Raw genomic sequence first — 26,830 nt, forward strand, 5'->3', positions numbered from 1 at the left:
TAGATTATTGAGGAAAATAAATATGTTTCATGATATTCACAAGATGCCTGGTATTGAGTCATATGTAGACCTTTTGAGGTGGGGTGCGTGTGTATGTGTGTGTGTGTACGCTCACAGATGGGGGCGCACGTGCGTGTAGAATGGGGTTGGAGAGTGGTCCCAACTTATTCTAGAATGTGTTTTAACACAGTTTTTTTTTTAGCTTCTTTATACTTTTTTTTTTTAATTTTTGAGTGTTTATTTTTGAGATAGAGACAGAGACAGAGCGCAAATGGGGGAAGGGCAGAGAGAGAGGGAGACACAGAATCCAAAGCAGGCTCCAGGCTCCAAGCTGTCAACACAGAGCCCCACGTGGGGCTAGAACCCAAGAACCATGAGATCATGACCCGAGCCAAAGCCAGACGCCTAGCTGACTGAGCCACCCAGGTGCCCCAGTTTCTTTATATTTCTATTATTAAAGTTGTAAAAACCCAACATTAATTACTATTTCTTAAGAATAACTCCAACTCTGAAATTCCAAATATCAACTCTTTCAGCTGTGTCAATTCAATTTTGTTTTAATCTGGCTAATATTCCACCTATATAGAGTGTGGATGTGAATTATTATTCCCTCTAAGCCTCCTATTACCAAATATAATTAAGATTTGACCCTTTTTGACAGCTAATAAAATAGATTCAATATCTGATCCTGAGAAAAAGTCATTATAAACCATCTTGATCTGATTGCTTCATTTATGTAAACATGCCATCAAATATGAATTTGAGAAAACTTCAACAGTAGTTAATTGACCATTATATAATGAACAATACAAAGGGGGCATCTGGGTGACTCAGTTGGTTGAACGTCTGACTCTTAATTTCAGCTCAGGTCATCATCTCACAGTTCGTGGGATTGAGCTATGGATCAGGCTCCGCACTGACAAGCACGGAGCATGCTTGGGATTCTCTCTGCCCCTCCCCTGCTCATGCTTACGTGCTCAAGTGTGCACGTGCTCTCTGTCTCTCTCTTTCAAAAAAAAAAAGGTCTCCATGCTAACTGGATTTAGAAATGTATTGCGCATCAGATAATGTAAAAGATAACCATTTCATGCCTTATCTTATGGATTTTTAGTATAAAACAAGTTATCATTTCATTAAATCCCCATTACAAGAGTTTCTCAACCTCAACACTATTAATATTTTGGAATGGATAATTCTTTGTTGTGAATAACTGGCTTGTGTATTTTAGGATTCTTAGCAGCATCCCTGGCCTCTACTTACTATATGCCAATAGCACCTCCTGAGTTGTGAACAACTAGAAATGTATCCAAACATTGCCGAATGTCTGTTGAGAGACTGGTGAACACAACCAACTGTATTTAACAGCAGCTGATACATGGGAATTTGAGAACTTCCATTTAAATATTTGTTATCTTCTCATGTATTCTCAGAAATTGTATCTTGATACAATAAAACAATTAAAGAAATACATTAGCCCCTCACACAAAATATTGAACTATTGATAGAGTAATAATGAAAAATTTTCTTTCTTTTCTTTCTTTATTTTTTTTTTTTTACTTATAAAAAAGGAGGGGGACAGCTTTTTCTTATCCTCAACACTTCCAGGAACAAAATCATATTGTAAGACATGAACACTTGTGCTTTCTCTCTTACCTAAACTTGTACTGTTGTTGGTAATTCTAGCATTCTGCAGCACTTTTCTGAAAGGTACCAAGGTATTTTAGAAGCTCCCAGAGTGCCCGAGAGGGTTGCACAGTGTTTCTTATGCCCAGAGGTTCCAAGCGACTCTTTTCACCAGGGAACCTGATCAAGAGGTGACTGTGGAAACTCAGATATGCAGTAATTTCAGGAGCTCTGTGGGGACTTTATTGCTATCAGAACTTCCATCCCAGCACCCACGACTTCTCTTATGGTTGTACTGACCCAAAACATAAGATGTATCTTTTAATTCATGGGAGATGTTTAGGTCATCAGAACAAGTTTCTCCAGAGGGTTTGGAGTGGCACCTCCATCAGCAGAGAGGCTTCATGAAATATAGCTCTTCTGAGGAACACTTAGTGCATGTCCAGTGGGCCAGGTAATGGGGATTCAAAGATGAATGGAATATAGTCCTCACCTTTAAGGAACCTTCACTCTGATGTGAATAATGTTTAAGACCTCTGATGGAGTATGAAGTACGAGTAATAGTTAACATTACCACATGCTCTAATGGGTTTTTTTTCTGCTTAAAGGACATGATAGTAACAGGAGGAGTGATATTTTCCCTAAAATGGATGATCAGCCCACAGTAGCAAGTGTGAATGCTTGGATTGTTTTGTAGGTCTCTGAATCTGAAGAACTTCGCAAAGGATTTGAATAGACTCCCTCTCTCATTCTTCAGACTCATCTATCTATTGATATTAGAGTTCCTTGCAGTCTGCTTTGCATACAGATATTGAGAGACATCCATGCAAAAATAACCACCTTAAAAAGAGGCATTGAATCAAAAGCACCTGGATTGCTCACGTGCCCCTAAAAGTTGGTATTCTCTTATGCAACAGTAATTTGTTTAAAACTAACAGGCAAGTTTACTGTTTTCCGCTTGCCATTTTAGTCACCCTGGAGTACATTTATCTTGGTTCAGAGTGGCCTGGCATATCTTAACATTCAGTTGTTCCGTCATGAAATGTGAGTTATAGCTCTTCCATATGGAATGTCCAGAATCCTGATGAAACATTAATTAGGATGTGAAAAGTCAATAAAAACCGAGACTCTTTATGCATTGCGAAGTGAAGGCATAGATTAGGGGCCTGGGACTTTATGGTGCAGAGAAACGGATCCTTCACATCAAATTTAAAAGGAGTAGTGTTAAGTGATTGATGACACGGCCATTTTATTTCCTACCGAAACTGTGTGTTATAATGAAACCATTTTAAATCTGTTCAGAAACTTTGTTGAATTTTTAAAATTGAGGGAAGTCTCCCTGAGAAAGTGATTGTTAAATCGAATCTTCAAATAAGTAGTCCCCAAAAAGTAATACAGTCCAGGCAGGAGCAACAGCCTGTGGAAGGCAAGGAAGTAGGGGGTAAATCCAGCAACTTCTGGATACTTCAGAATACATTTCTTTTTTCGCATAGAAACATTCTTTTATTTATTCGTTAATTTGCTTTTCATCCTTTTGATTTTTTTTAAATGAGAATGTTAATTATAAAAGCAGTGCATGCTCTTTTTTAAAAAAAAAAAGTATTTCAGGGGCGCCTGGGTGGCTCAGTCGGTTAAGCGGCCGACTTCAGCTCAGGTCACGATCTCGCGGTCCCCGAGTTCGAGCCCCGCGTTGGGCTCTGTGCTGACTGCTCAGAGCCTGGAGCCTGTTTCAAATTCTGTGTCTCCCTCTCTCTCTGCCCCTCCCCCATTCATGCTCTGTCTCTCTCTGTCTCAAAAATAAATAAAACGTTAAAAAAAAATTAAAAAAAAAAGTATTTCAGGTAATGAGGAAGTGTTTAAAATAGAAAGTGGAAGTCCACCATTCAACAACTTCCCTGCTTCCAGCATCGAATTTCTTTTTCCTTTTTTTGATTTAACTTTTGGTTAGTTAACATACAGTGCAATATTGGTTTCAAGAGTAGAATTCAGTGATCCATCACTTACATATAACACCCAGTGCTCATCACAATAAATGTCTCCTTAGTTCCCATCACCCATCTAGCCCATCCCCCACCCACTTCCCTCCATCAACCCTCAGTTTGTTCTCTATCATTAAGAGTCTCATGTGGTTTATTTCCCTGTCTTCTCTTCCCCCTCCTTCCCATGTGCTTATCTGTTTTGTTTCTTAAATTCTGCACGTGAGTGAAATCATGGTATTTTTCTTTCTCTGATGGACTTATTTCACTTAGTGTAATACATTCCAGCTCCATCCATATCATAGCAATGGCAAAATTTCATTCTTTTGGATGTCTGAGTAATATTCCCTTGTAAATACATACCACCCTCGTCTTTATCCATCCATCAGTCGAAGGACATTCGGGCTCTGTCTATAGTTTGGCTATTGTTGACAATGCTGCTGTAAACACTGGGGTGCAGATTCAAATACCCCTTTGAATCTGTATTTTTGTATCCTTTGGGTAAATACATAATAGTACAATTGCTGGATCACAGGATAGTTCTGTTTAAGCTAGTGATTTTTAAACCATTTGAATAAGAGTTCCCACTAAGAAACACATTGCAGCCCATTATACACTTATATACATACATATTTATTTTATATATAAATGTATATGTAGGCACACACACACATATATATGCATAAATGTATATACATTCTACATTATAAACATGTTCATAATGAAGAAAGAGTTTCATGAAATGATACTTATCCTTATTACTTGAGTTGCCCTTAACTATTTTCATCTCTATTATAATTTTTAAATGTTAGTAGCTTATAGCTACTGAGTTGATTCTGTAGCCCACAGACTGAAAAGCACTGACCTGAGTGGTCTGCCCATATCTAACAGTAGATAACTTCCACGTCACTTTAAGCAGGGACAAATGCATGAAGCAGTGCCATATTTTGACCTACTGTTTGATGCAGAATGACATTATGAATCTTGCGATTTGTTTGGTACATCCAGTTTGCTACAGATAAGGCCTTTCTCTAAATTTCACTTGCTAAAGTCATTGCCAATACTTCTTTATCATATCAAAGGCTCTGAGGAAATCAATTACTGCTAAATGGATAAATGCATGTTCTCTTCCTTGATGTGAAATGTCAATAGCAATTTACCTTACAGAAATCTGAGCATAAAGGAATCAGCACATATTTTTTAAACTATATTGCTGTTTTCTCTACAATTTGTTTATATCTATTATTGTACATCATTTAAAAAATATTGATTTTAAGAATTCATAGGGGTGCCGCCTGGGTGGCTCAGTCGGTTGAGTGTCTGACTCTTGATTTCACCTCAGGTCATGATCCTCGGGTGGTGGGATCGAGCCCTGCATTAGGGTCCATGCTGAGCATTGTGCCTGCATGGGATTCTCTCTCTCTCTCTCTCTCTCTCTCTCTGCATCTCTCCCCTGCTTACATGCTCTCTCTTTCTAGAATAAAATAAAATAAAATAAAATAAAATAATAAAATAAAAGAGTTAATATTACTGTTTAGAATGATAGTAATGCTTTCCCATAACCCTACTTTCTGAGGCAGTGGTTTTAAAACTTAGGGGGTCAAGACCTATTTGAAACTCTGATGAGATTTATGGCCTATCTTCCTAGAATGAACAAAATATTTTTTCCATATACACTCACTAGAGAACACTTAGCCTGAATGGAAGTCACTGCTCATGTCATCTCTCTAGAGCTCAGTCAGCATATCTTATAATTGCCCCACTGGAAGGAAGCATTGTACTCCCTTCTATTAGTATTGAAACCAGCAGCACCTTATTTGATTCAACCAGTGCACCTACACGTGTACTCATGCGGCAGTGACATCTATCTACTGGGTTCTACTGAAATCTGAAACCTACTGAGACCAGAACAGTCTAGGAAGCAACCCCATTGAGCCTGTGTCTATCAACACAGCAGCCTGATTGGGCTGCAGTACCAGCTGCCACAGTGTAGCAGTGACCAAGTGCAGTTACAGACAGCCTCCCAGAAGTGTTTGAAGCTCTTTCCAAAGTCACCACGTCATGGGTAGAACTTATCATAGTATCTCTTTTTTTAAATTTGTTAATTAAAATACTCACTAGATTGTACCAAATGCTGTAATTCTGGCAAATATGTAGAACGTTCAACCCTGAGCAGAAAACCCGTCATAACCTTAAACAAGGGAAGCTCTAGAAACCACATGACTAGGGCACCACTGCCACCTTTTGGTGACATTACTTAATTGCAGGTTCTGGAGGGATAATAAACCTATATTAAACAGAGATTATAGTATTAAAATTACAAAATGATAGAAAATATACATTGCTTGATATGCTGGGATAGAGAGAGAGCATGTGCTGTCAGAGCTTGCTTTGCTTCTGTACTTTGCATCTCACGTGGCTGTACTGGCTCTGATTTCTTGTATTTTCTGTACCTGTTGGCAGGATTGGAGGAGCCATTCCCACTGTGTTCTCCTACTTTGCTGAAGTGCTGGCCCGAGAGAAGCGGGGTGAGCATCTGAGCTGGCTCTGCATGTTCTGGATGATTGGTGGGATCTACGCCTCTGCCATGGCTTGGGCTATCATCCCGCATTACGGTAAGAGGCTGGCCTTACGTGGGCTGGGCAGGCACCTTATTTTGCTTCAGACTCCATTCCATCCCTTCCCTCTCTTGTAGATGCTGGTTTGAGGACAACACTGTCATAATCAAGTCTTTCCCTTTTGTGATACCTAGGATTTTTTCCTCCCGTACAGAGTCCTGTATAAGGGAGGACTATGCATTTTGCTGTTTTTAAAGTAATCACTTTCATTTGCTTTCTATGTGCTATCAACTCTGGAGTCCCCACCCCAATGGACATGTAAGGAGACACATATCTCAATCAGCATATAAGGCAACATGACTTCAATTGTTTTGGGGACTGTCATATACATCAGGCACATACAACTACCTTTATTCGTCCCCTCTGGGTCCAGTCCAAAGCTTAGCCCCATGTTATCCCTGCCTCTTCTGGCAGCTCATAACTCAGATGAGAACAGGAAGAATCCTGTCTTCTCATGGACCCTCTGAGAATTTAAGATGTGATTCTCCTGTCCTTGCTGCCAGGATCCCCTCCACAGTTTCTCCCTAAGCACTTCTTCCTACCACCTCTGAATACCTGAAGGCCTCATGTTTCTGAGCAGTGTTGTCCTGCTTGAAAGCCAGAAACTTCCAGTTGCTTCATCTACAAACAGTGAAATGCAGGGAGAGGTTCACAGAATCCAGGAATCAAATTCCATATATAAGCAAAAGAGGAAGGGAGGTGTTCTGGTTATGTGTGTGTGTGTGTGTGTGTGTGTGTGTGTGTGTGTGTGCATGTGTGTGTAAGAGAGCAAACAGGTTGAAGTTTGCAAAATATGAATACTGTATAAAATAAATGGCATGTGACTTCAAAAACTCACTCTTTTGTTCAACCTAAAATTGAATCGATCATCAGTTAAAAATTAGATTTCAAAAATTCACTTTTTGATAATTTTCTTGTTTTCTGCTTTTGTTTTAGAACAGAGCAATTTTTCATTATAAAGCATAGTTCTGTTAGGAAACAACCTTCTGTGAATTTGATTCATTGCTAAAATCAAAGACAAGATGTAGATTTTAGTATTAAAATACATTGTAATTTATTTTAATATACTGCATTACAAAATTCAGGTTTATCACACTCTTTATTTTAATAAACCTGAAAACTTACATGCAAATCAAAATTGTATATAACAATGACAGCAAAAACATAAAACCTTCCTACAAAAGCATGTCTGTAGTTCCCTGTCTTTGGACACGTAAGAACTGGAGGAAAAGAAATGTGGACTTGGAGAAGTCTGGGGCCAGCTTGCTCCCTGCAGGCTCAACATCAACCATCCAACAGAGAAGGAAAAAAAAAGGAGGAGGAGGAGGAGGAGGAGGAGGAGGAGGAGGAGGAGGAGGAAGAGGAAGAAGAAGAAGAAGAAGAGGAAGAAGAAGAAGAAGAAGAAGAAGAAGAAGAAGAAGAAAGAGAAGAGGAAGAAGAAGAAGAAAATAGAAAGAGAAGAAGAAGATGAAGAAGAAGAAGAAGAAGAAGAAGAAGAAGAAGAAGAAGAAGAAGAAAACAGAAAAAGAAAAAAGAAAAAAAAGAAAAGAAAAAGAAAAAAGAAATCAAAGGAAAAAAAGATGTAAGGAATTGGTTACTTGGCCAAAGAGAACTTTTCTTTGCCGCACACTTAAGTTGAGTGTGGCCTGCCAAGCTCAAGTGATGAGTTTTCCTTTCTTACACTCTGGTTGCTTCTGGGCCAGAAATACCCTCATACAGGTAGTTACCCAGGTCCCCCTGAAGGCTCGTTTTCTGCCACCATCCAAGGAATTCTAGGTGATTCTCCTCCTTTGTCTGGGCCCTGAAGACCTCAGCCACCCCCAGAACTTGCCCCTGTAGGAAGACATCTAGCTCCCGCCCCACTCAGCTGGCTGTTTGGAAAGGAAAAGCCGCTTCACTGCCACATAAAGAATTGCTTCTTAGGAACTATGTGTAAGGAGATAAAAAGGAGATACAGAGCCTGTGCAGGGTCCAGCTTTACCCAGCCTTGCTCCTTCAGCCTCTCTATGCATATGCAACCTTTGTACCAATTTTTAAAAAGTGCCTCATTCAGGTGGACTTGGTTGCAACCCTACTGCTTGGCCTCTCCAGTTGCTCACGCAGAGAATTACTGCTGGTGATTTCACTCTGCAGCTGGATTCCTTCCAAGGCCGGCCTTGCATCTCAGCCTCTGATGGCAGCACAGCTCCTTGACTCCTGGGTTTTTGGTGTCTCCTTCCTGGTCCCCTTCCCCCTCGTATGGCAGAATTTCTCCTGCTGGCCTTTCTAAACTCGCAAGTCAGTAGGGCTTCTGTAGTTCCCATATTTCCACCAGACCTGGGCATGATTGCTTTTGTTTGTTTTTCCTCACTAGGTATTTAGTTCCTCAGACTCTTGCCTTTCACGGATCCCAACCCTTAAGCCATGGAGGGCTCCAGATTTTGCCTCCAGCCTTGCCAACCATCAGTTAGTGGCTACCCTACAGAAAATGGGTATAATCCCACCTTTATTTTTCTCAAGCACACATAAGATATTCTTTTTTATAGCAAAAAAGGCTACCTAGTCCATACATAACTGGAAAGAGCTGAAGTGGTGAATCATAAACAATTGATAAAAAAATTACCAAAAAAACCAATCACAATACAACAAAATCAAATGTATCTGAGGCTGAAATTAATTTATATGTTAAAGGAACCTTGAGAAATAATGACCTGGTTAAGAAATCAGAAACAGAATATTAAAACCTTATGCCCATGCTTTATTGAAGGCTTTCCATGGCCAGAAATGTGGCAAAAACAATTATTGCAATCAAGCTGTCTGTATATTAGAATCAACAGGGGAGATTTTTAAATATGCTTGCTGAGTTCATTGTTGTATGCCTGCAATTTGAAGAGTTTTCATTATTTCAAAATAAAAGAACTTAGTTTTAAAAATTCTGTGCTCCTAGGGGATGATGATGTTTTGTATCTTGATGTGGGGGATGGTGTTTCAGGGGTATTCATTTATAAAAATGCATTAGGCTGGGTACTTAAGATTTGTGTACATCACTATATGGATGTTACAGGTTTTTTTTTTTTTTTTTATAAAAATGCTTAACTAAAAGTTTACCTCTTCCCTAACCCCCTGAAAATACCCATGCTTGGGTCCTACACCAGATCATTTGAATTCAGTTGTCTGGGCTGGGGACTCAGCGTGGGTGGTTTTCAAAGCCCCCAGGTGGTTCTCTGCAGTCACGTTTGAGATTCTGCAGCTCCCTGCCTCTCCCTGTGGATGATCTCAGAAGCCCCTGGGACTTCATCATGTATGTATAGGGAGGGCTGCACATGGGAGGAAAAAGAAGAGTGAGCCTGACCAGCATGGTTGACTTATTCAGTGGGTGTTTAGGTTTCCGTGTTGTTGGTTTCATCCAAGCTGAAGGCCTTTCCTATCCATGAGGCTTAGAATCACTTAAAAAGCAACTTTGACATCTTGGTTTGTCTTCTTCTCAATGCCACATCTTTTTATTTTACTTCAAATAGACAAGGGGTGTTAAGTCATCTATTTCCCTTGAAGATTCTGAAAAAATAAAAAGGTTTCTCTTTTCCCTGTGAAATTCTGCATTGCATAAAATGATGTCGCAGCCCATAGGGAAATGAGAGCATGTGGGTCCTGCCCCTCCATCATCCTTCATTTAGGAGACCTCTGAGCACCACCACCTGTGTGCTGTAAGGAGTTTTCACCCAGCAGGGGAGGAATTTGGGAGCAAAATAACATGACTCAGAGCCAGATTCTGGCCCTTCTCACACCAGTAATAGGATTTGCGCTAGAGGGAAGGAATCAAAACCTGGCGTCCACACTGCAAGTAATTCAAATAATAAATGATGGAGATAAGAAGGTGTCTGTGGTGTTGCCTTTCTGCTTTTTTTTTGGCAGAGGGGTCGCTGCACAAAGCCCTGCACCTGATGCCAGGAGACTTGAACTCTGACTCCAGACAAGCTTCTTATGCAAAGCAGGACTTGACTGGATGGGAAAGGAAATCTGGAAAGATTCTTATGAAGTTAAACAACACCAGGAAGGGGGGTTGGACTGCTGCTAGGGCTGATGATTACCATGTGGGCTGTGGCCAGGGTTTGGTGATGGACAGAGGAATCCACCTAGTTTCTGTACTGGCATCGGATAATGATGGTGCTTGAACTTCACGTCACTGCTGGCAGGTTGAAGATTTCCCTGCAGACAGTCACCACCATCTGAAGTTTCCCAACATAAAATTACCTTGCCCACTCTGACAAGGCCCTAAGAAGGCAGAGTGCTTGGATGTCATCACCTTTCCTGCCGGCCACCTCCCCTGTGACCAGCTCCTTCCACTCAGTAGCTTCGGGGCTCTCCATGAGAGAAAAAATAGCACAAGTATGATTTTTCCTTCAGCCTCCCCCCTCTCAGTAATCAGGACACCTACGCATTTAATGGAAGCCTCAAGTGCCTTTGGGGAAAATCGGGCAGGTTGCTGAATCACAGCACTTTCCCTCTCAGGCTGAGAGCTCGCATCGAGGCCCGGGCTTTGGAGTTGCTGTGGGATTGCAGCGCTGTCTGCTCCATTAAACCCTCTGTCATCTTTTTCTCTTTTAAATTTGCGTGCACATCAGATGAGGTTTGTCCCCTGCTGAGCCGCCTGACAGTGTGCAGCAAGGACATTCAATTAGCTAAGTGGGAAGGCTCTCTGTTCAGCACAAAATGCCTCAGCTCTTAAAGCCTGGAGCACGTGGGCTGCACTCAGCACTGGAACAGCCCCATAGCCTCTGTCTCACCACCTTCCCTGCACACCCGCCAGAGCCAAGCTGGGAGCTCCGTAATGCCCAGGCCCACTCCTTCTCCACCCCCCCCCCCCAGCCACAGTGAGATGTCTGGGCTTAAAAACACATATTCCTGACGTTCTGACTACCGAGGTGTCCCTACTTCCTTTAGTTAAGAGATATGTGAAGCTAATCCATTTCTTCTCCTTAACGATGAAACTGGGTGAAGGGGGCACAGTATAGGTGAATGGCTGTCTTCCTGAAGAAGGAAACAGGCAAGGGTATGTATGTTTTGTTCAAAAGCGGAAAGGCACTATGGCCAAGGGAAAGGTGGAGAGTGAGTGCTGATCTGGAGCCTCTCAGCTATACTGCTTCTGGGTGTGAGCTTTGTCAAGCTGTTGAGTCTCTTCCCGCCCCATTTTCTGGTCAGCATCATGGTAGGGGTCAAGGTTGATGATCATGTTAGAACCCCACGTTAGAGCATGATTAGTGCTCAAAAAGTGGTAGCTCTGGGGCACCTGGGTGGCTCAGTCGGTTAAAAGTCTGACTCTTGGTTTTGGCTCAAGTCATGATCTCACGGTTCATGAGTTCGAGACCCACATTGGGCTCTGTGCTGACAGTGTGGAGTTTGCTTGGGATTCTCTCTCTCTCTCTCTCTCTCTCTCTCTCTCTCTCTCAAAATAAATAAATAAACATTGAAAAAAAGGTAGCTCTTATTGCTGTCAGGTTCATCTACATTGGATACCCAGACTCTCTCAACACATCCTGGCAAGAACTCAGAGCTACAAGAAAAGAGGGAGAGTAGGTAGTAAAGTATGTGAAACAAATAAACCTCACCTAGAGGGTGAGGAGATCAGAGGAGTCAGAGGAAAGAAAAAATAGGAAAAAAATTAAGATAGAATCAAGGAAAAAATAATACTGGAAAACCTACATTACCTGGAATCCAATGAATCCAAATCTTCCATTCATTCACTTGTTGGATGATTTAATATTTGAAGAACATACACTATACAAAGATCCACCTTAAAGCCTTGGGGCCACTCTCGCCAGGTAGGAAGAACAAGAGCCTGACTGTCCTAATTTTCTGGCATAAATGCCAGCCAGCCCTGTGGGTTACAGGGACTGCAGCGGACCCCAGCTCCACCTCGGTGCCAAGGTGTCCTACACTCCGCTCACCGGCAGTCAGCAGAGTGGTTACCGGCATGGGGTTAGATATAAGACATGCCCTGGTTCCAAGCAGGCTGTGCCATTCTCTTGTTTTGTCACTTTTAGGGCAGTTAGTTGGGCTGTCTGGTCCTCAGTTTCTTTATCTCTAAAGCAGGCCTAATACCCCATAGTGTTGCTCTATTCAAGGACTATGTACAAAAAGTGGTTACCACACAGTGCCTGATACACATGTTCATTAAATGGAAATGGGGTTTTTTTTCTTCTTTTCCACAGGTGGGGCTAACGTTGAGGGAAGGGTATGAAGAAGGAACTAGAATAGTAAAAGGAGCTTGCTCCCCTTTCCTAACCATAGTTTCTCACTCTGTGCTTATGATTTGAAGGCTGTAGAGGTGGATAAGAAGGGGAAGTGTACAGGAACAGAGCTTGAGAGGCATGCCAAGTATTCTGCACCCACTCCAGGGTGGCAGGGGAGGGCTACAGTGACAGCCGGGTCCCACTTTCCAGCCCAGCCAGAACAGGTAGTGCCGAGTGGCCCCAAGCCCTGCTGCCTACCTTTGCCAAACTTCATTGAATGTCACAGGGCTAAAGATTTTATGCTCAAATGTGTGAGTAGGACATGTAGGAGGAATCAACTTGGTACATCAATGGATACCAGTAGCATTTCTTAATTTGTCCAATTTAGAATCCATGTGATCTTTGATTTCAACAAAATGACCTTTGAGTTTGGATTTCCTTCACTCTGTGGCTCAGTTTTCCCTATGCATTAGAGGCATACATCAACCCCCATAATAATAAAGTCTTTATTTAAGAGTTTAAGAAATGGACATGAGGCAGTCTCATAGTTTAAACATATGACTATGTTCTTAGTGAGTATGTTTCATTGCTTATGGGTTTCAGAAGCCTTCTTAGACATAGCCACAGGCTCTCCCATCCTCAGCCCTCCTGTCTCTCTCCTCATGCTCAGTGCATCACCTGGGGAAACATGTTTGTCAGGTAGGGCCAGCTCCCCCACCTGCCACCCACCCCAGCCCCTGCTGCAGATCCAAAAGATATGTCTCCATCCTTGAGTAATGGAGAATTCTGCACAGTCTCACTCTGCCCTTTGAGGTATGCGTGGTGAACTCACAGGAGCCACCTCTTCTGTTGTGCATTAAGCCAGTTACCATGGTGCTCAGGTCTTCATGCTTCCATTCAAGCTCCTTAGAAAGGGAAGGGACAGCAGTCACTTGTTGAGAGCCTTCTATGTACCAGACATTATGCCAGGCACATTGATCTTACACACAGAGTCTTAGAGAAATGGGCTTTAAACCTATGACGGTTTTCCTGCTCATGTGTTGGCGTGAAGAACCGTGGGGGTGCATCCTGCTGAGGCTGCTGGGTGAAGACTCAGGCAGTCAGGTGAAGCCTGAAGAATGTTCCTCTCAGAGTGATGCTTTTAAACGCAGAAAATGAAGTAAGTAGGATTGTAAATGAAACCAATTGTTATCAAAATGTATTAGCATATTAAGTAACAACACCTGGTATCAGGTCTAATAGCTACCATAATTTTTAAGTAGATATGCACATAGAAGCTGGAAGTCAACTCATTCTTTCTCTTGAATCCTAGGAAACCATTGGACTATGGGTTCTTCCAGAATCCCACATTCCATTCTTTACTGCCTATGTTAGTTAAGATTAGGATTGGCTGGAGGGGGAAGAAAGATGAGGATTGACTGGATATAAAAGAAAAAAAAAAAAAAACAGAAGTACCTGGGTGGCTCAGTCAGTTAAGTGTCCAACTTCGGCTCAGGTCATGATCTCGCAGTTGGTGAGTTTGAGCCCCGCATTGGGCTCTGTGCTGACAGCTTGGAGCCTGGAGCCTGCTTGGGATTCTATGTCTCCCTCTCTCTCTACCCCTCCCGCGCTTGCGCTGTCTCTCTCTCTCAAAAATAAATAAACATTAAAAAAAAAATTTTTTAAGAAAAAACAAATTAACACAGGCATGAACAAGATGTAAGCTTGTTTTATATTAAAAGAAGACCGGATTGGAGCTGTCCAGTGCTGGGATGGTAGTTGCATCCATCAAAGGCCCAATTCCTCTTATCTCAAAATTCCCTTTATCTGCCATTCTTAGCACATTCCGACTAGTAGGTCCACATTCTAGGCAGCACAAATCAGGAAGGATCTATAGGCTATACCTGTGCTACCATTAAAAATCTCCCTGGGTCAGGGGCACCTGTGTGGCTTAGTTGGTTAAGTGTCCAACTCTTGATCTCAGCCCAGGTCTTGATCTCAGAGTCATGAGTTCACACCCCTCATTGTGTTCTGCACTGGTTGTGAAGCCTACTTTGCAAAACAATTCTCCCTGGAATTCCCACACAAATCCACTTAAATCTCATTAGCCAGAACTTCAGCACGTAACCATTCCTAGCTGCAAGGGAGTCTTGGAAATGTATAGTAGTCTTCTGTACCAAGCAGCAGAGAGAACACAGATCAGATAGAGTGGATTTGGGGAGACAACTAGCCATCTCTGCTGTACCATTTCATTCTTTCTCTGGAAAATCCTTTAGAAATATCCATGTGGTTCATAATCTAAAATTTTTGTATGGCCCTTCTGTATTGGTTTTGAGATGCAAATAATGGAAAGCAACTCTGGCTAACTTAACCAGAACAGGAATTTATTAGAAGGCTATTGAGTAGCTCACAGAATGGTCAGGAAGGCTAGAGCACCAGGCTCAGGAAATGGCAGGAGCCAAGAGTATTGTTCCTTAGGTGGCTGGCATGGTCAGTCAACAAACTCAAAATTTTAGCACCCAGACCCAAAAACCCCAGCTAATTTCTAAGAGAAATTAGCTCAAAGTACACAGCTTCAGTTTCCACTGCACCAAGGAGCTTTGATAGCGGTTTAATTGCTTTTCAAAGATCATGGAGATTTCTATGCAAGATAGAATCCTCAGGGGCACCACCTGCTGTTAGAAAGTCATGACTATCAAAAAGTGACATTATAGACAAGGTATCTTAAGGCCCTAATTCAGTTAAGGCACTTAGCATACAATCATGTGTGCCAGAGAGGAGAATCTGCGTCCATATGAGGGTGGGTACAGTTTGGGCTAGTGTGGCCTTTACATGTTGGTTACAAGAAAATTAGGTACAAAACTAGAGAGAGCCCTACCCAATGTGAATCCTCTGAGGTATTTTAGTAGACCAGACATCTTCATCCTCAGATTACAGTTGACTAAACCTCTCGGTCCTTCCCAAAGCAAATGTGAATCCCAGCCTAATCACTGGACTAGATCCTCCATGAATCCTGGAGTACTTGATCTCCAGTAGAGATAAAAGCACCTATATCTATAATAAATAAAACCAGAAAAGTTGGTTTCACTTACTATAGGTATGGATAACCTACTCCAAGAGCTGTTGACTTTAAGGTGTGCCTTGAGAACAAACAGTGGAAACATTTGCTAGTATAAAAAATGTATGTCACAAATGAATGGCAATACCAGATTCTGGTGAGCATGTAGAGACACTACATGTTTCATGCATTGCTGGTGGGAACGCAAAATAGTGCAGCCTCTCTGGAATATAGTTGGGCAGTTTCTTAACAATAACAACAACAACACTTAAACACACCTAACATATGACCCACAATTGCACTCCTAGGCATTTACCCCAGAGAAATGAACATTTATATCCACACAAAAACTTACATATAATTGCTCATAACACGTTTTTTTTTTGGCAATAGCTCCAAACCAGAACAACCAAAATGTCCTAGATTACCACAGAATGCTACTATTCAGCAACAAAAGGAACTTGATACGAGAGCTTGAATAGGACTCAGGGGCATTTTGCTGAGTTAAAAATTAGCTAACCTCAAAAGGTATACATACATAATGTTCTGGAAATGACAAATATCAAACTGGAGAAAGAGTTAATGGTTAGAAGGGGTGAGGAGAAGGGGAGCAGGGGTGATTACATAGGGTAGCCCCTGCGGGATCTTTGAATTGATGGAATAGTGTTTGTCTTGATTATGGAGGTGGTTATATAAATCCACACGTATGACAAAATGACATAGAACTACACACACACATGATCCCGCTGTCAGTTTCCTGCTTTTGATATTATCCTATAGTTATGTGAGTTCTAAGCATTTCTAACCATGGAGGGAAATTGGGTGAAGAGTACACGGGATCTCTCTGTATTATCTTGCAAGTTTCTGTAACCACAGTTACTTCAAAAGAAAAAAGTAAAACAAAATTAGTAATGCTTTATTTTTGAAAGGTGTTTATAGATATCATCTTATTTATTACAATAATTTTAGGAACAAAAGCAACAGTGTTATTCCCATTTGTTGAATGGTGAACCTGCTGCATAGAAAGTTTCTCATCTCCCAAAGTGACAAAGAAAATGGAATATTAGAAATTAGAACCAGTCTTCTGATTCTCTCTTCTTCAAAATGTCCTCCAGACACAACAAAGCTAAGAAATGTACTCAAAGAGCAGAGGGTTGTTTGGAAGTCTTCTGATGGTCTCTACAGTGTGCATATGCAGTCCACCCTTCACCTATCTGGATAATGCTGTCATAACCCCTTGGCAAGCATTGAAAGACCTATGCCTCCAGCCTTTGCCATAAGAAAAACCATTTGCACTCAGAATGCAGTCATCTAAAAACTACCTTACTGAAAATGTCATAAAAGACAGAAGAGGTTGTGCATCATGTGTCTCATAACCCACAACTTCATCAGTCTTTATCTGATATTTGTGTTTCTTTCAAAGACTGCATTAAGTCTTCTCTCTCCCCCTCCTCCACAGCATGCTACTTCAATGGCTTGTCTCCTTCCTCCAGGAATCCAACTGCCTTGCCCACCCCATTTTCCTTGCCAAAATTTATATTCTCACAGTTCTCAAGGTTGGGAAGTCCGAGATCAAGGTGGCAGCTGGTTTGGTTTCTGGTTGAGGGCTCTCTTCCTGGCCGTCTTCTTGTTGTGTCATCAATGTGACAGAGAGACAGAGATTTCTTTTTTCTTGTGTTCGATTGGAGATGAACCGTTATTACCTCAGTTACTTCCTAGAAAACTTTTCTCCAGATATGGTCACATTGGGCATTAGGGCTTTAATATATGAATTTGGGGACACAGTTCATTTCATAGCACCATCCACTGTGGTTTTAGCAAACAGAGGACCTTCCAATCATCAGAAACATATCCTTACCCACTTACCCTTTGAAGGCATTGAAAGTTATGAATTTCCTCTAGAGTTTTTCTTGTTAGATACCTATTAGAAATTTAACTCTGCAACACTGGTCTCTTTTCTCTCTTAAATAAGATCTTATAATATCCTTATGGTTTCATAAGAACTGCCCATCTCATTTCCCTAAACATTTGAATGTTCTGAACTAGAGAAAATGCATGTGCATGTGTATTTCCTTTTAAAGAACCGTCCCAAAAATACCCTTGCTGGGCTGAATTCATCATTAACCTAATTAGATCCTTTATCCAAGACTCACAATTAACACCATTACCAAGTCTTAATAACTAATTGCAGTGCTTCTAAATTAACTTTCACCTGGAAGGACATAAAATGTTCCTTGTTTGAGCATGTGACCATTTCCTGGATTTCCATCAATAATATTGAACTGGCATAGAGGGCAAGAGATATTTACAGTGTTGTGGAGAGAAGGAGTAGGCTTCCCTGATATCTTAGGGTACAAGCTACAGAACCTGGACATAATTTATCTTCGTATGCATAGCGAGGTCCCCAAAAGGTATGTTCCCTCCCCTTGCCCAGATGGTTAAGATGAAAGGGTGTAGAGCTGCCCATCTGTTTTTTATAGGTGCAATATTCTTTCATTTGTAAGAAGTAAACCAAACTTTAATCTTCACATCAGAGGCATTCGTGCTGAATGACCTGGAAGTTCCTATTCTCTTATGGGCTGACTTAGTATCTACATTTTATATAGCTGTCTCTGTCAAAATTGAGCTTACATACGGTCTGAGTTGCTTTTAGAGGGTCCCAAGACAATCCCTGTTAAAGACCCATAGTGTGGCATCTGTGGTCATTCAGCGCAACTGGACCACACTTAGGATACCTATATAATTCCATTAGATGCACAATTAATGCCTAGAATGGAGACTCAGAAGCATAGATGGTTAAATAAGACAGAGTTTGAGGTTGAAAGCATAATGGGGGGAATCTAATTATGCAACTGAGTGATTCTTAAAGGGTTCCTTCTCAGGTTTGGAAGGTGCTGCTTCTTTAGGAAGTGTCTGGTCTTTTATGTAACATTGGAACATATCTGCACCTGAGGACCAATTGAATTATATTGCCCACTATTCTTCCTTCTCGTGCTCACTCTTCAGTGAGCTCTTTGGCTGTGCTGCCCATCACAGTGTGTAATGTACAAGACAAACAGCGGTCATGAGGCTGGGGCAGGACACCCACAAAGAGGTTGGAAAACAGCCTGAGAACTGTGTGCCAGGAGATGGCAGTGGCCAAGCTCTAAGTTTGGCAGAATTAAAGGAGGCAAAGTATGGCAACAGAAAACACCATGGACCAGAGCAGAGTGAGCTGGTTACCATAGATCTGCATCAAATGAACTGTCCTGCTGACAAGAAGATGCTCTAGCGTCATAGTGAAGAGATGAGCTGTCTCAGCCATTTGCACATTCCCTCACCCAGTCTTCTAAACGACTGGAAGCATATCTTCATGAGGTGACTGGCTGGCAAGGGTTGGGAAATTGGTTGAAGGTCATGGAACCAATATATTTTTTCCTGTCTAAGTCTAAATTATCCCACAACGAAGTGGATCCTAGGATGTTGCCCTCATTACTGTTAAACTAATAGATATTGGACATTCATTTAAATTATTTGATGAGGTGTAGCACTATACTTTGGATGTAGCAACATTTTTGCAGGGCATCTACTCTGTGACTGGCCTTTAGTTTCTAGGCTAAGGTGGGAATATAAAGAAACATCTGGTTTGGGGTAACAATGAAGACCCCCCAAATCAAGTGTGGCTTCTCATCGTTCTTGTTTTAGCCTACAGGTTCAAAGTGCCCCTTTCTGAAATACTGTGGCGGATTTGGCAGTTCAGCCTTGCTAGGGCCACTTTGAATTCCAACTGTTCTTTAACATACAAATGTTACAAGTTAGTTGGAGGGAACACACCAGCCCAATGGGTTAGGCAGAGGGTTGGGGAAAACTCAGGCAAGAAGGGAGGCTGAGTCATGAAAAGTCAGAGTCCTGGTTTCATTTGACTTAACAGTTCAAGACTGAGGTGGCCAATAGTGACCAGGCAGGTAATGTGAATGGATGAAACAGACAACAGAGGAAACTGAGGCAAATGAGAGCGTCCCTGCTGTCTGTAAAGGCTGGCAGCCATTCAGCTGCAACAGATGTAGCCATGTAACTACTGAGGCCAGATCTGACCAGGAGAAAGCAGAATTCTGGAGAGTGATATGAAGTATCTCCAATTTTTAATTACCAATTTTTAAATTTATTTTTATAGAGGTATAATTTTCATGTGTGGTACACCAAATAGTGGCCTCCAAAGATGTCCACACCCTAACCCTCGGAACCTGGGAATATAAGAGTTTACGTGGTAAAGGTGAATCAAGGTTGCAGATGGAATTAAGGTTGCTAATCAGCTGTCCTTCAAATAGGATGATTACCCTGCATTTTCCGGCAGGCCCTACCTAATCACAAGGGCCTTTGAAAGCAGAAGCTGGATTGGGGAAGAGAGCGTCAGAGAAGTGGCAGCATGGGCAGTACTCGGTTTGATGTTATTTGCTTTAAAGATAGAGGAAGGGGGCCGTGAGCTAAGGAATGTGGGAGGCCTCAGGAAACTGGAAAAGGTAAGGAAACATATTCTCATCCAGAGTCTCTGTAGGAAAGGCAGGCCTGCGGACACTGCCTTGAGGGAAGATGAGATCCATTTTGGACTTCTGACCTGCAGGACTGTAAGATAATACATTTGTGTGGCTTTTAAGCTGGTGAGTGTGTGGTAACTTTTTCCAGAACAGTAGCAAATGAATATAACATACAATGAAATAAGTCAATTTTAAGTGATGAGATTTGACAAAGGTACACAGTTAGGTAACAACCACCTTAATCAAGATACAAAAAACTTCCATCACCAAAAAGATCCCTTGTATTTTGCAGTGAATTTCCTCACACCATCCCTGGTCTCTGGTAAGCAATGATATGCTCTCTGTCTTTTGTAAAATTTCTTATAAATGGAATTCATAGGTTCATAATTTTTGTGTCTAAATTCGGTGGACTTACTGCCTTTGAGAGTCTTCCTTGTAGTTGGGTGTTTTGGGGGTTCATTCCTTATTATTACTGAGTAGTATCCCATGGTATGGATGGGTCACAGCTTGTTGATCTACTCACCAGGTGATGGACGTTTTGGTTGTTTACAGTTTGACTATTATGATTAATTACGAACATTTGGGTACAAGTCATTGTGTGGTTGAAGTTTTCATTTCTCTTGGGTAAATATCCAAAGGGGAATTGCTGGGGCCTTTTGGTCAGTGTATGTTTAACTTGATGAGAAATTGCCAAGTTGTTTTCCTAACTGGCTTTATCATAATCATGTAATCTTTTCAAAAAATTTTCATAACACTGGATGGACTGAATAGAACATACTTGTAGCCCAGGTGCTAAATTTGGCACAGGACGTTCCAGGTTTAAGATAAAAGTAGCTAAACTGGCCCGGAGGAGAGAAGACCAGTAATCAGCTTTTGCTGCTGGAGAGATGGTCCTTTGCTGGGAGCCTGAGTGAGGGAAGGAGCTCATATTTAGGAGAAAGGCAGGTGGGGTTCCTGGTCATCAAGTACGTATGGGGCACCTGTGCCCTTAAACCAAAGGGAATGGAGCTGTGCCTGGGAGGAAGAGTCCCAGTGACCAGGGAGAGCAAGAGCTTAGGTTGGACATGAACCAGTGGCCCCAGAAGGGCAGGGTCTGAGCACTGGCCTGCTGAAGGCAAAGCATCTCAAGGACCTTCTGAGAAGTAGTGGGAGGCAACGTGACAAGTGTCCTCATCCTATGTGAGAATTCCCATTGGTGGTTTATGAAGATTTTCAAAACATCATCTCATAACCTAGATGAAAGCCAAACTACATGACAACCTATTCTGCACAGGAGCTGGCCAGGTAGAAGACACCAGATAAGCAAGCAGTGGGGGCAGCTCCTCCTGTGACCTTCTTCTGTCTGCCATGGGTGGTTTGTGCCCAAGGATGCCCCAGGCCAGAGGTAAAGTCTCTTTCTTGCAGTGGACAGAGGGCAGAGGACCACTAGAGAAGAGAAAGGAAAGAAAGATTGTGGACAAGGGCATTTCCCCCCTTCTGACCCAGAGCTGGTACCAGTAGAGCCAAGTAGGAGGAACCATGAACCTGGGACCTCACTGCGGCCTCACAGTCTCTTTGTGCCCCAGGCACAGCTCTGCCTTATTTTATGGCCATAATTTGCAGTATTTTCTTCACAGGTTCGGTAAAAAATAAATGTTTGTTAAGTATTCTATGAAACTTCTGGACTCTGAAGCCAGAGATCAAATCATCATCTTTATAATTTCCATGGCACTAAAACACAGTGCCTGATCCAGACCGGCTCACAATGAGTGCTTTGTTAAACTGAGTCACCAAATGACCTGGACACAGATGTTAGACCCCTCCACACATCTGATCCAACATAATAGCTCCCAGTTCTGATTAGTTTTATTAAATAAGCTGGTGCTCTGAAGTTATATTTCCTTCATGAATGAACATTTTCAAGAGAGAGTTTCCAGCCTGGTGATAGTTGGGGCTGATGGGGCTTAAAGGGAAGGATCTGGTTGATTTCATCACGGTCCACTTAGCTCAAGTCTCTGCCTGAACAGTGACTTAGAACAGCAGAATTGGAAGTAGCTCTCCATTGCCCGAGGTTTTGTCATTGCCGAGCGGCTGCTACATTACTGTAATTTAAAGTAGTTTTCAAGCTTCCGGGTTGTTTCTGTCCTCCCCAGTCTCTTCTTTTATCTTCTGGCCTGTGACTCACATTTGGATTCTAAAGCATTGTATCAGTGGCCTTTGCAGGCTGCTCAGGGGATCCAGACCGTTGCATTTATTTACAGTGTCAGGCATTCATTAGGCACTGCGCCAGCAAGGAGATGTTCCCTGCTATTAACAATCCACTCCGGTCAAATCAGGTCCACTTGGGCATTTCTCAAAGAAAGGCCTGTCCACGTGGTCATGGTTTGAAGAGCAGGGAGAGCCTGAGTGAAGAGAGGGCGGAAGATGGGCTACGCTGACCTGGGAGTTTGTGGCTTTCAGCAGAGGAAACTCACAGTGGAGAGGCTTTGGAAAATGAGAAATTTGATTGTCACACTGAGGAAAGCTGTCTGGTTCTATGCTCCAGGAAGACTTGGCAGGAGAGTGGGAAGGATGGAAAAATCCAGAACGGAGCAGCCAGAAAGTTTGGCTACAAAACTCTACAGTTACCCTCTAAATTTCCCTGGTTTTACGTTAGAGGCTGAGATGGCACTCCGGGGGAACAGGAGGAACTGAGGGTGGGAGAGGAGGGGAAACAGCCCCCACTCAGCTCCTTAGAAAATATTTGTGTTGGTATCTCACTACCACTTATTGAGCACTTACTATGTACTGTACGCTGTTGTGACCCCCAAACACATACTAATTCTTTCATTTTTACTGCTATCCTGTAAAGAGATACTAGTACTTTCTACATTTCATGGGTGAGGAAATGGAGACCCAGAGAAGTTAAGTGACTTGTGTAGTGTTGCCCAGCTAGTAAAGTGCAGGAATGGAGAGTCATGCAGCATGTCTCCAGACCCCACCCTGTCAATGGCTTCAAAGTATTGCTTCCCATTCTACCAGGCTGATACCTAAGAAGCCTCTTGGGCCCCCTCAATCCCACACCCACTTGTCCATCAAAGACTCTCCAAGTTCAGGGGGAATGTCCTTCCTCTTCATCCAGGATAGGTATTCCAAATGGGTGGGTGTCTTCTAGCCAGGAGAGCAGAGAGGTTTCTAGAACCTATATATGTGTAAATGGACTGACAAGAGAAGTCCCACTGATATCCGCCTTGCCTAACTTTGTCTGCCCCCTATTTTGGTGAGAGAAGTCAATTCAGTCATTCAGAGGTCTCTGTACCCCATCCAACTTGGAAGAACTATGTGTTGCTTCAGAGCCCGAGAATCTACTCTGGACAGATGAGGTTTGCTCCTAGCTTCCTTCCTTCCTTACAACTTGACAACTGGGAATGGATAGGAAGGTAGTGCAATAGACAAAGACCAGCTGCTCCTTTCAGGCAATCAGCCAAGCTCTTGACCTCTTATTTCCATTTGGACTTGGGATCCAAGCCCTCCAATAGCATTAGTTACTAGGAGCCATGCCAGATGACCCTCACCCCTTTGAGATTGTTTCCCACCTGCACACTTAACTGCATACAAGTCCTTTCCTCAATTCTGAGCTTCCAAGTTCCAAAACTAATGAGTAATTCACCCCAACATTTTCCTGTTAAGAGAGGATGAAATGATGCCCACTAAATGAGAGAAGATATATGTTGAGTAGTGATGCATGTGCAAAGTGCCCATATTTCCATGGGGGTCAAATGGCAGGAGACATAACCCTCATTCCACTTCAAAGCCATGCTGAGGGAAAACAGCCCCCATTCAGCTCCTGAGAAAACATTCGCATCCGTATCTTCACTATCATTAATTGAGCGCTTATTATGTACCAGTGGGGCCTCAATGATTAAAAGCTGAAAGCAAGGGGGAAGATGAGGTTAGGGGTAGGAGGGCCTTGAACTGGGAGTCTTTTAACCTACACAGGGAAGCATACACTTGTGTAGTCATTCTGGAGAGCAATCAGATGATGCTTATCAAAATGTGTAAATATATACATTCTAACCTCACACACTCTGTCCCTGGTATATACCCAGAAGAATGCATACATACATCCATAAGGGGCCATACCTAAAGATGTTCACAGCAATGCTGTTTTGTGAAAGGAATTAGTTGGGACAATCTGCCCATCTGTCACTAGGGGAATAGGTATGCAAAAGGTTGTAGAATACTTTTCATCAATTAGGAACAGCAATGGCAACGTGATAGGTCATAAAAACCATGTGGAGTAAAAAGTAAAAAAGTAAAGACCCTAGCATGTTGCCATTTTGTAAGTCAAGAGGAGTACTACTTATATTACAAGGGTTTTATTCAAATCTGAGTCAATAGTTAAAACACATTGGCTATATCTTTTTGAATTAGTGTTTTCAAGGTTTGTCTGCTTGTTTGTTTTGCAAATACCCAGTAGTGGAATTACTGGATCATTTAGTATATTTATTTTTAATTTATTAAGGAGCCTCCATATTGTTTTTTACAGTGGATGTACCATTTACATTAACAGATAAAGAAGATAAAACATATGTATGAATGTGTGTGTATATACATATATATACACACACACACAATTCAATATTACTCAGCAGTAGAAAAGAAAGAATGATATCTTGCTATTTGGGACAATGTGGATGGATCTAGAGGCTATTATGCTAAGTGAAATAAGTCAGACAGAGAAGGATAGACACCATATGATTTCACTGATGTGTGGAATATAAAAAAAACAAATGAACAAACAAAAATGGAAACAGACTCAAATACAGAGAACAAACGGGTGGTTGCCAGAGGGAAAGGGGGTGGGGGGTGAGTGAATTAGGTGAAGGGTATTAACAGGCACAAACCTCCAGTTATAAAATAAAGAAGGCACAGAGATGAAAAGTCCAGCATAGGGAATATAGTGAATAATACTGTAGTAACATTGTACAGTGTTGGATGGTAACCACACTCATTGTGGTGAGCATTGCATAATGTACAGAATTATCGAATGACTATGTTGTGCTCCTGGAGCTGATGTAGCATGGCATGTCACCTCTACTTTTTTTTTTTAATTTTTATTTATTTATTTGTTTATTTTTTTTTTATTGTTTAGTGTTTTTATTTATTTTTGAGACAGAGACAGAGCCTGAGCAGGGGAGGGGCAGAGAGAGAGGGAGACACAGAATCTGAAGCAGGCGCCAGGCTCTGAGCTGTCAGCACAGAGCCCGACACGGGGCTCGAACTCACAGACTGTGAGATCATGACCTGAGCCGAAGTCAGACGCTTAACCAACTGAGCCACCCAGGTGTCCCTATTTATTTATTTATTTATTTTTATTATTTTTTTTTTTTTTAAGAGAAACACAGAGTGCAAGCAAGGGTGGGCAGAGAGAGAGGGAGAAAAAGTATCTGAAGCAGGCTGCACGCTCCAAGCTGTCAGCACAGAGCCTGCTGTGAAGTTTGAACTCACGAACTACAGGATCATGGCGTGAGCCAAAGTTGGATGCTTAACCGACTGAGCCACCCAGGTGCCCTGTCAACTCTACTTTAGTAATAACAATTTCTAAAAAGCCACAGTGGCTATGGGGGTGTTGGTGGGTCACGAAGATAGTGGGGAATGTTGATTAAAAGGGGGAAGAAGGCGCCTGGGTGGCTCAGTTGGTTAAGCGGCCGACTTCGGCTCAGGTCATGATCTCGCGGTCCGTGAGTTCGAGCCCCGCGTCGGGCTCTGTGCTGACAGCTCAGAGCCTGGAGCCTGTTTCAGATTCTATGTCTCCCTCTCTCTGACCCTCCCCTGTTCATGCTCTGTCTCTCTCTGTCTCAAAAACAAATAAACGTTAAAAAAAATTTTTTTTAAAGGGGGAAGAAAATATGGACATTATTTGTGCAGTGCTGTTGATTGTGTGGTGGTTGGAGGGTAATTAATTAATTCAACCCCCCACACCTAAGGTTGAAAAGAAAACGTGAAGAGCTTTATCAGCATTTGTTTTCATTTATTTACTAAATATTTTCTGAGCATAAGATATGCAAGGAGCAGAGCTAAATTAGTACAGAGAGTACTGGAATAAGAATCAGATGACATCTTTTCTTACTTAAACTCCCATGCCTCCGGTTGTCCAGGCCGCAGGCCATAACACACGTGCACTGGAAAACATGTACTTCCATCTTCATTCCAACATAACATTCTGAGGTCCTGTGGCAAGTAATTTGTGAAGGCCGGGGAATGGGTAAGGAGGTCTCCGAGGGAAGTTTCTGTCCAGTGCAGGAATCTGCAGGGTTAATTAGCACCTGTGACTATAGTATAGCCAGAACTATTGCCCAGGTTCCAAAATACCTGCCTTCAGTTCAACTGTTTGCCTGCAGGCCTGCAAAGACAAACGTGTTAATGTGGTAGTGCTGTTGCAGCTAGGGCTGATCTTCTGCTGGTCTTAAGAAGTTCACAGCAGTGAAACTGCATTAATTCACAATATGGAGGGACAAGTTCTATTAGGAAGGCTTCTGTATGCATAATTCTTCTACAGAAATGCTGTTTTGTTTAAAGTGTTGTGCGTTGTTATAAGCCGAGATGTAAATGGGGCAGTTTGATTTGTATGACAGTAACAAGTTAGTAAATGCTTAAATTGAATGGACCTAGTAATTTAGAAGCACCTACCCTGTTTCTAGAACTAGTAATTCAATGTGTGTCCTTTTTGCCACCCACAAACTTAAGTGTATGTATCAAAAATTGACAGTGACATAGTCCTCTATTATACCAGTCTATATATGGTTCTGAAGAAAATCGGTGCAATTTTAAAGCACAATTCCAAATAACTTACCCATTTTATCAAACCCAGTCCAGCATATTCAAGGTTTGC

The 26,830-nt window shown here is 42.0% G+C and overlaps 1 protein-coding gene and 1 non-coding gene across 2 annotated transcripts in view; both read left to right on the forward strand.

Annotated features, from left to right (window-relative positions):
- The window catches only part of SV2C (synaptic vesicle glycoprotein 2C), a 161,382-nt gene that overhangs the window by 58,062 nt on the left and 76,490 nt on the right, over window positions 1-26,830 (forward strand). The window contains exon 3 of the mRNA XM_007079832.3: window positions 6,063-6,214. Coding sequence (XP_007079894.1) covers window positions 6,063-6,214 — 152 coding nt within the window. The remainder of the gene's footprint in view (window positions 1-6,062; window positions 6,215-26,830) is intronic.
- Window positions 7,388-7,518, forward strand: LOC122232375. The gene has a single exon (XR_006209743.1). It is a non-coding gene; the product is annotated as a small nucleolar RNA SNORA38 (small nucleolar RNA).

Source organism: Panthera tigris, chromosome A1 (assembly GCF_018350195.1).
Source record: "Panthera tigris isolate Pti1 chromosome A1, P.tigris_Pti1_mat1.1, whole genome shotgun sequence".
NCBI classification, from domain to species: Eukaryota; Metazoa; Chordata; class Mammalia; order Carnivora; family Felidae; genus Panthera; species Panthera tigris.